This window comes from Tenrec ecaudatus, chromosome 13 (assembly GCF_050624435.1).
Source record: "Tenrec ecaudatus isolate mTenEca1 chromosome 13, mTenEca1.hap1, whole genome shotgun sequence".
NCBI lineage: Eukaryota > Metazoa > Chordata > Mammalia > Afrosoricida > Tenrecidae > Tenrec > Tenrec ecaudatus.
In genome coordinates this window covers 6,500,001-6,509,535 of record NC_134542.1, presented here as the reverse complement: position 1 = coordinate 6,509,535, position 9,535 = coordinate 6,500,001, and the positions used below count along the sequence as shown (strand labels likewise).

Genomic DNA, 9,535 nt, shown 5'->3' with positions numbered 1-9,535 from the left:
AAACTCACAGCGCCAACTTGGGGGACAGGGTGAACCACCCCTGGGGGGGTTCCCAGACGGTAACTATACGGGAGTAGAAAGCTCCGCCTTTCACCTTTCACCCTCGGAGTGGCTGGTGGTTTCGAACTGCCAACCGCCCTGATCACAGCCCAATGGACAACCCGCCACCGAGGCCATTAGAAATGGAAAAGATGCAAATCAACTCCTGGATATTGAAATGCCATATTGTATCCATGAAAAGAGACCGGGTGGGGGGAGGGAGAAAGAAATTAAATAACAGAATGTGGACGAAGGGGAAGAGCTGGTTCTGAACTGTTCCTGCGGGCCGTGACCAGCCACGCTTTCCAGGCGCCAGAATCTCCCTGGCTGTCCAAAGACTGTCAATCAGCTGACAAGAGAGGAGCTATGGGAGCAAAACTGCCCAGAGCAGCTTTGTTTACAACAGCGAAGCTCTCCCAGTGTCCCAAAGATGTAGCAATCGATTCTGGCACATTGACTGGAGAGTGTTTGGAAACCAGTGGAGTGCCAAAGATGTAAAAACATGAACAGTCGTTGATGAAGTAATAAGTGAACATTAGAGAGTCAGTTGTCTGCCCATCGTGCTTAAAATACTGTGGGGGGTGGCATGGGGGGGCACAATTGGAAAAGAGGAGGAAGGAAGGATCAATATCCCAGTGATGGGGAGGTCAGTGTATTTGAACATCAGCCCCTTAGACTCTCCATCTCAGAGGTGGCTGTTCTTGGACGCCACCTAATCAATCCCCACCCACAGCCACCCATGTGACCACCTAGGCACCCCCACCCCACATAGGGCTTCGAGACGGTCGTCTCCCTAGAGTAGTGGTTCTCAACCTTCCTCTTGCCGCGGCCCCTTCAACCATGAAATATTGTTCGTTGCTGCTTCATCCCTGTCATTTTGCTACTGTTATGAATCGGCGACCCCTGTGAAAGGGTCCTTCGACCCCCAAAGGGGTTGAGACCACTTCCCTTGAGGCAAAGATGGCAAGATCTCATCTCACATTCTTTAGACGTGGTGCTGGGAGAGACCCGTCTCTGGAGAAGGACATCGGGCTTGGTACAGTGGAGGGGGCAGCGATGAAGAAGATGAGACGGACAGACGGACGCAGTGGCTGGAACAATGGGCTCGGGCATGAGGACCATTGTGAGCCTGGCACAGGACCGGGCAGTGTTTCCTTCTGCTGCCCATCTGGTTGCTGGGCTTCAGGGTGGGCTCCTTGGCGCCTAGTGACAGTCTCTAGACTGGTGGGTCACCAAGACTTTCTCTCCTGGGAGGCGCCACTGTGTAGCCTCAACCCCCAACCTTGACGGCTTTAACCTTAATCACCTTGACCGCCGATTGCTTAACCACAGCACCACCAGAGCTCTGTCTCCCCAGCTCTGGAGGAATTGGAGCCATCATCCCCAGCCCACAGGGGCCAAAGACCCACCCTGCTGACTCTCTCGCTCAGATGGGGCCGGTCGGTTAGCTGCCCACCCATCATCCACCAGCAGGAGGCTCCCATTTTAAAATGCAGGCTCCAGACCCATCTAATCTGGTGGGAGGAGGCCGGGACATTTGCATTTTTAATGGAGGGGGAGGCGTGGTTCCGAGAAGCACCCACCGGAAGTTTGTGCTCCCTCTGGGAGGAGAGGGAGCAGCTTCAGGGCCTGAGATTCGGATTTTCCCAAAGGTCCTGGGGGGGATACTTGGAGGCAGCAGGGCACTGGGAGACCTGGGGTTTGCCCGGGCTTGTTCCCGAGGGAAGGACAGCTGCGTGGACCTGACCAGGCGCTACCTCATCTCCACCTGGACCCCTCGCTGTCTCGGGAGCATCCACAGGGACCCGCTAACCCTCGTCCTTCCCTTTGCCCCCACCCCTAGCGAGGTCGTTCGGACCCTCCCTTCCCTGGAGACTCTGCAGAGGCTGTTCGACCAGCAGCTTTCTCCTGGCCTTCGCCCACGCGCTCAGGTAAGGGCCCTGGGTTGGGGGTGGGGATGCCCCAAATCGGGCAGCCACTGCCTGGCACAGCCAGTGCCCCACTAGACAGTGACACATGGGGGGGTTGGGGGGAAAAGCCACTGAGCCCCAAGCTCCCTGGGAGGACACTTCTCTCGCTGGGCCCCACCATCAGCAAGGAGCACTGGGGGGGTCACGGCTCAAGCATCCAGCTACCAACTCCGAGGTCCATGGTTGGAAGATGCGGCAGCCTGGGAAACCCTCAGGGGCAGCTGCCCTCTGCCCTCCAGGGCGGCCGTGGACTTGGGTGGAAGAAGGAAGGAAATGCCCCCACCAGCCCCTGTGGATTCCCCTGCATCTCACCAGCTTCTGAAAGTAAAGGAACCCGCTCCCTCAGGCTCTGTTCTTTGGGACCCACCTCTTGCCCCAGGGACTAGGAACCTGGAGGTGCAGTGGCTGCCAGGGGGCTGCGGTTAGCAGCAAGTTCGGCTGTTTGAAACCACCTGCAAAAGCAAGACAAGACTTTGCACTCCTGGGAAGTTTCAGAGGGGCAGTGAGGGTGGGTGTGGGTCTTGTCCCAGGAGGAGCAAGGTGAAGGTGGGGGCCCCACACTTCTTGGGGCAGCAGGGCCCCAGGACTTTCGAGAAGATTCCAGGTGCCCCAAGGCAGCCTGTGGAGCGCCAAGGCTCCAGGTGGAAGGGGCAGCAGGTTCAGTCGAAACAAAGCAAAATGATTCCTGCCAAGAAGTCAGGATGACGCCGTGTTGAAAGCAGGGGAGGCCAGTCCCAGAGGAGGAACTTGGGGTGGCAGAGACACGCCAGAAGAATGTCAACCTTACCTCCTGACCCAAGCCCACTGCCATTGGGTCCCCTCCAACTCCTAGCCACCGTGACCGTCGATCTTCCTCTGCAGAGCGGCTGGTGGGCTGCACTGCTGAACTTGAGGTCAGCAGCCCAGAGCCAAGCCCCACAGCACCACCCAAGGGGAGGGAAATTGTTCCCCGCCCCTCAGATAAGCAGAACAGGCTGCTCACTGAAGTCGGAGGCTGGCGCGGCTGTAGGCTGTAGGGAAACCGGGTCCTTGCAAGGTGCCCTTCCACACCTTCACAGTAGGAAGGAGGTTGCTGAGTGGAGCCATTGGTCTGGGACGAGGATACGCCCCAGCTCTCTCCCCGGAGAGTGCGCACACACGCCCAGAGAGGCTAACCAAGCTGTGCTGGGGTGACGGGGAAGGTGGTGGGGAGAACATGGGGTGACGGGGAAGGTGGTGGGGAGAAGATGGGGTGAAGACGGGGAAGGTGGTGGGGAGAAGATGGGGTGACGGGGAAGGTGGTGATGGAAGTTGTGCCCTGTGATGATGGTGACGGTGGCGGTGGGTGATGAGGAAGGTGGGGGGCAGTGGTGATGGTGACAGGCAATAGAGGTGATAGCGGTGGCCATGGCAACGGTGATGATGCCGACAATGGTGATGGAGCCAGCAGGGTGGACACAGACATGACAGTGGGGCTGGTGCACCACAGGGTAGAAAGCTTGAAGTCGGATCAGCTAGTCGGGGCTGGCTGATCTCTGAGACAAAGGATGAGGTAAAGGTGCATCACCTGGTGGGTGGTCACCTTCATAGCCTTGTCCTTGGTGGCCAAATGGAGTTGTACGTCTGTCCGATGCTCTTGCCCTACTTCTGGGAGGAAGGAGTGGTGTCCTCTCCAACCTCTTGGAGCACATCCGCTGCAGAATGAGTGCTTGGTGGAAGTTTGTTCTGGGAATGAATGATGGAGGCTTGGAGTTCAAGCCCAGCACTGCCACTTATTAGCCAGATGACTCTGGACTGGTCACTTCGGCTCCTGGGCCCCACGGATTTCTTGAACAAGTGTGCCAACAGCCCTCGCTGGCCAGGCACTGACCTAGGCACCAAACAGCTCGGGAGGCTGGCCCACTTCTCATGGAGCTCTGTCCAAGCAGAGAACAAAGAAACGAAGAAGGCACTGTCACCTAGAGCCCCGGGGTGAGGCGTGGGGGGTGTTCATCTGCTTCCGGAAGGTCACAGCCGTGAAGACCCTAGGGAGCCCTGGACGGTGACCGATAGGCGGTAAAGCAGGGTGGTGTCCCAAGGGTGACTGGGGGGCCAGTTGAGCCAGAGTGGCAGAGAGGGTTTTCTTGGCACTCAGACCGATGCCCTTTCCGGGTAGAACCCGTGCTCGGGGCCGCATAGCGACTGGGGCTCGTGGGGATGATGGACGGGGTCTCGCGCAGCCGAAGCACTCAGGGGAAGGGACTGAACTGTCATCCCTGCCGCGGGACCCCTGGTGGCACAGAGGCCACCCCAAGGTCAGCAGTTCAAAACCACCAGCCGCTCCGAGGGAGGAAGACGAGGCTCTTTACCGGGACCGTGCTGTCTACCCCGTGGTGGACGTTCTCAGTCTGACTGGCGCGGGACCTGGAGCATGAGTTTTGAGCAGTGGGAAGCGATTTAGAACACTTCCCAAAGTGGACGATAACCCGCCCCCTCAGGGAGAAGGGTACCCCCTCCACTGGAGCCATCCAGGCGGGCTGCAAGGGCGGGCACCGACGTGTGACCCTGGTGCTGGACTAGAAAGCAAACGTTCTTAATTGCGGGGAGCACTGCCTCGTGTTTGCTTTCTCCTGCCAAGTGAGCGGTGGGTCGGTTGGGAAACCTGCGGCGACGACATTCTAGACGTACACATGGAAGGCGCGGGCGGTAGAGAGAGGCGAGAGGAAAGGTCATGATCAAGGGTGGGGCTAGCGCTTGGGGAAATCAGCGGGGGACAGCACATTCGGAGGAAGAACTAGAGATGGGCTGGGGCCATGGCCATTTGAGACAATTGTTGACTTCCTTGGCTTCCGTGTCTGCACCAGGGGGGTGTTGGGAGCAGTGGCTGTTGGGAGATTGAGCTACTGCCCCTCACTGTCCTCTCCTCCTTCCTCCAGGTGCCCGGTGAGGCCAACCCCATCAACATGGTGGCCAAGCTCAGCCAGCTGACTAGCCTGTTGTCTTCCATTGAAGACAAGGTACCCACGGGGCTCTGGCAGTGTCTCTGGGCGTCTCCTTTGGGTCCCTGCTCGCTCAGAGAACGCCCAGGTGTGCGGGCCCTGAGCTGCCCTTTGACCCTTGGTCCCTGTGTGCTTGTGCCCACAGGTCAAGGCCCTGCTGCATGAGGGCACAGAGACGCCCCACCGACGCTCCCTCATCCCTCCCGTCACCTTCGAGGTCAGTGGAGCCCTGGGCTGTGCCCCACGGTTGTGGGGGTGGGGTGGGGGGACCTGATGTCTGGCCCCAGGGGAAGGAGAATTTCTGGCTATGAAAAGGGCCGGGAACTAGGCGGCTGAGCTCAGTGGTCATAAACGCCTCGTGGTGAACATGACTTGGTGTTGGGACGGAGGTCCCCGCTGAGTCCATGAAAGACCCAATCCCTGGTCACTTTGTTCTTCTCAAGACGAGGGTCACTGTGTGCGAGGAACGTGCTTACAGGGTCTCACAGGCCCACCCTGGTCCCTGTACACACACACACACACACACACACACACACACACACACGGTCTCACAGGCCCACCCTGGTCCCTGTACACACACACACAGGGTCTCACAGGCCTGCCTTGGTCCCTGTACACACACACACACGCACACACACACAGGGTCTCACAGGCCTGCCTTGGTCCCTGTACACACACACACACACACACACACACGGTCTCACAGGCCCCCCCCTTGGTCCCTGTACACACATCACACACACACACATAGGGTCTCACAGGCCCGCCCTGGTCCCTGTATACACACACACACACACACACACACACACACGGTCTCACAGGCCCATCCTGGTCCCTGTACACACACACACACACACGGTCTCACAGGCCCACCCTGGTCCCTGTACACACACACACACACACACACACACACACACATGGTCTCACAGGCCTGCCTTGGTCCCTGTACATACACACACACACACACGGTCTCACAGGCCCCCCCCTTGGTCCCTGTACACACATCACACACACACACATAGGGTCTCACAGGCCCGCCCTGGTCCCTGTATACACACACACACACACACACACACGGTCTCACAGGCCCATCCTGGTCCCTGTACACACACACACACGCACACACACATAGGGTCTCACAGGCCCGCCTTGGTCCCTGTATGCACACACACACACACACACAGTCTCACAGGCCCGCCTTGGTCCCTGTATGCACACACACACACACACGGTCTCACAGGCCCATCCTGGTCCCTGTACACACATACACGCACACACACATAGGGTCTCACAGGTCCACCTTGGTCCCTGTACACACATACACACACACACACAGTCTCACAGGCCCGCCTTGGTCCCTGTATGCACACACACACACACACACAGGGTCTCACAGGCCCGCCCTGGTCCCTGTACACACACACAGGGTCTCACAGGCCCGCCCTGGTCCCTGTACACACACACACACACACACACACACACACACAGGGTCTCACAGGCCCGCCCTGGTCCCTGTACACACACACACACACACACACACACGGTCTCACAGGCCCGCCCTGGTCCCTGTACACACACACACACACACACACACACACGAGATGCCAGCCCCTTGTCCCCCAGAGTCTCCTCGGGCTCCCAATCATTCCCTCTTAAGGCACATTCCCGTTTTCCAAGCCTGTCTGCTCACCTGCACTCCTTCTGTAGTCATCTAATTATCCTGAGTCAGCGTGTCCCGGGAGCCAGCCGAGGCCGTCAGGTCTCCGGTTAGCATCACTCGGGAGCAGCCAGCACATCAGAGACATGAGTGTTGCCCAGCGGGTCGGTGGGTGAGCATCCTCCCATCATTTCATCTTTCCTCCACCAAAGCCACGGGGCACGCCACGGACAAGCCAGGCTCCTGCTGCCTGTATGGCTTGCAGAGATGTCATGGGTATGTGGACGTGTGGCCCTCACCCAGGGGACGCTGGGAAATAGCATCCCAGGGCTCCCTGCCCAGACTCCAGGGGCACAACCACCCAGGACCGCCCAGCATGGAGGACGGACACAGGGCTCCGGCCAAAACTCTGTCAGAAACCAGCCCGACACCGTGGCTCCTCCCTGCAGGTGAAGTCCGAGTCTTTGGGGATTCCTCAGAAAGTGCAGCTCAAGGTAGACGTGGAGTCTGGGAAACTGATCATTAAGAAGTCCAAGGATGGTTCCGATGACAAGTTCTACAGCCACAAGAAAAGTAAGACCGCTCCCTCCTCCCGCAGGTGGCCATCTTGCTCTGAGCGTGCCCTCCCTGGACACCAGTCAAGGCCAGAAGCAAGGTGTCTTTTTCCGCCCACAGAGGGGCAGTGCCCAAAGCTGGCACCACTCTCTCCCAGGCCAGGAGGCTGCAAGGCCGACTCCAGGCGCCAGCTCTCAGGGAGGGCCCTCTCCTCTCTGTTGGCCCAGGGGAAGGTCATGGAGGTCCTTGGTTCCCAGGGGACCCTTGTCCTGTCTCCCGAGCTGTCTGGTGCCTGCTCTGCTTTTTATCAGAATGATGATGCTTAGGACCCACCTGCCCTCACAGCAGGGATGGGATTCACTCATTTTAGCAGTGGTTCTCTGTCCTAAGGACCATTGCAAGCATTAGAAAAAAGATACACCAAATGGTAGTTATCACTTAAATCGGAACAACAAAAGAGAACTAGATTACGTTAGAAAGAAGTTTTAAAATAGCAATGAAAAAAATATGTTAAAAACACCTGATCCCCCAAAATAGCAATTGCACTTTAAGACGCTGCACATGGTCTTGGGATGGGTCCTGGCTCCCTCACTTTTATTAGGAGCATGGGTCCACCTCGTTTTTCACGCCCGTGGTCGGCGTGAGCATGAGTACAGGCCCCTAGATGACTCTGTTATACACAGACACGCGCTCACAGAGTAAGGAAGTGAATTTGAATTTGTGACTTCCACACTGGGCGGTTGGGCCAAATTACAACCGGTCCCCGGAACGCAAGGAAGAACTAGGTGTGGGTTCTGCCGAAACAGTGCGGGAACCAGTTGGATCCCACCAGTGAGTGGCAGGACCTCATTTTCACAGAGAAAACCCCGCTCTCAAATAGGATTGCGTTCCCTGGAGTCAGGACCAGGATTCCAACCCCTGTTTTGGAAGGGACACAATTCAGCCCACAATACAAATCCTTCCTGGCATGCTTACCCAGCCCCCAGAGAAGCTGGGTCCACTCCTGGGACCCCATCCCCCTGGCTCCTTCCTATGCCTCTCCTGCCCAGCCCTATGCCCTCTCCCATCCACTCCTTCCTGAGGCCTGTCTGCCTCAGGGGCCCTGGGGATGTGGATTCTCACACTTGGCACACTCTGCCCTGGGAGGGGTGTGTGTGTGTGTGTGTGTGTGTGTGTGTGTGTGTGTCCCTCCTCCCCCAGTGGAAGTCCTGCTACACACTGCCTGGCAAGGTCCTGCCCCTGCAGGATCAGGTGCTGAAAGATGTTCTAGTGACTGAGTTGGACATCCCGTGTAACCTACCCTCCACTTGGCGTGGCGGCGTGGCCAGAGCAAATGGTGAACAGGCTCAGCCGCTCATTGAGGCCGGCAGGTGCGGTCCACCCAAAAGCACCTTGGAAGAGAGGCCTGGTCATTTGCTTTCAAAAGCACAACCTCTGGAAACCCTAAGGGGCCCAGGTCCCTTCAGACACGGGGTCACCAGGAGTCAGGACGGGCTCACGGCAAATAAACACGAGCACACATGCGTGTGTATGTTGGAAACGTGTGAGTCTGAGTGTAACAGGAGAGCTTCACCACAGAAACATCATCGGGAGGGGACCAGACAGACGGGGAGCAAGACTCTCCTAAGAGTTTGACATGGTTGCCTCGCCATCTTGGTAAAAATCTTCTAGGAGCGTTTGGCTTATGATTATTTGTCCTTGTTTAAGCTCATTGTGAATCAGGTGAAGGTTTACAAAGCTGGTTTGACAGTCAGTACTTCCCAGCCATTCTGACTCAGCTCCTCTGTCGGCATCCCTCCATGGACTGTCCCTTGTCCCACTGCCTCCCCGTGCTTCCTGTCTGTCCCTCCTGCATGCCTGACTCTCAGCACTTTGTCTTCGGGTGAATGTGGCCTTTTTCATCTTACCCGGTCGTTGGTCTAACATGAGAGTTTAGTTCCAAACCTGATGAAGGGCCCTGGCCTTGGGGGGGTGGGGGGGGTGGAGGGTCCCATCGGTCTCTAGCCAACCGCTCAGCCTGGTCTCTTGGAAGATTCTGAGTTCAGCTCCACATTTCCTCTCACTCTGCCCAGGACCTTCGAACGCGATCCTTTTCCGAGCAGCTGGGCATCGTAGCGCGGGGCACCATCTAGTGCCGCTGGTCTCAGCATCACAGAGACCACTGTTTGCAGGCTCCATGCATCCACCGAACTCGTTTCCACCTGCCTTTGGGTTTTCTCTGCTCCTCATTTCCTCTGGATGGGAGAGACCAGTGTTGCACCTTGGGTGCAGGTCCTATGTGTTTAGAGCCCTGGTGGCGTAGTGGTTAATCGGTGGGCTGCTAACCTCAAGGTCAGCAGTTCAGAGCCACCAGCCGC

At 57.6% G+C, this 9,535-nt stretch overlaps 1 protein-coding gene across 1 annotated transcript in view; it reads left to right on the top strand.

The window, feature by feature from the left end:
* The first annotated feature begins 1,613 nt into the window (after positions 1-1,613).
* The window catches only part of INPP5D (inositol polyphosphate-5-phosphatase D), a 43,156-nt gene continuing 35,234 nt past the window's right edge, over positions 1,614-9,535 (top strand). Inside the window, exons 1-4 of the mRNA XM_075529340.1 lie at positions 1,614-1,970; positions 4,904-4,984; positions 5,112-5,183; positions 7,073-7,196. Coding sequence (XP_075385455.1) covers positions 4,931-4,984; positions 5,112-5,183; positions 7,073-7,196 — 250 coding nt within the window. The 5' untranslated portion in view covers positions 1,614-1,970; positions 4,904-4,930. The remainder of the gene's footprint in view (positions 1,971-4,903; positions 4,985-5,111; positions 5,184-7,072; positions 7,197-9,535) is intronic.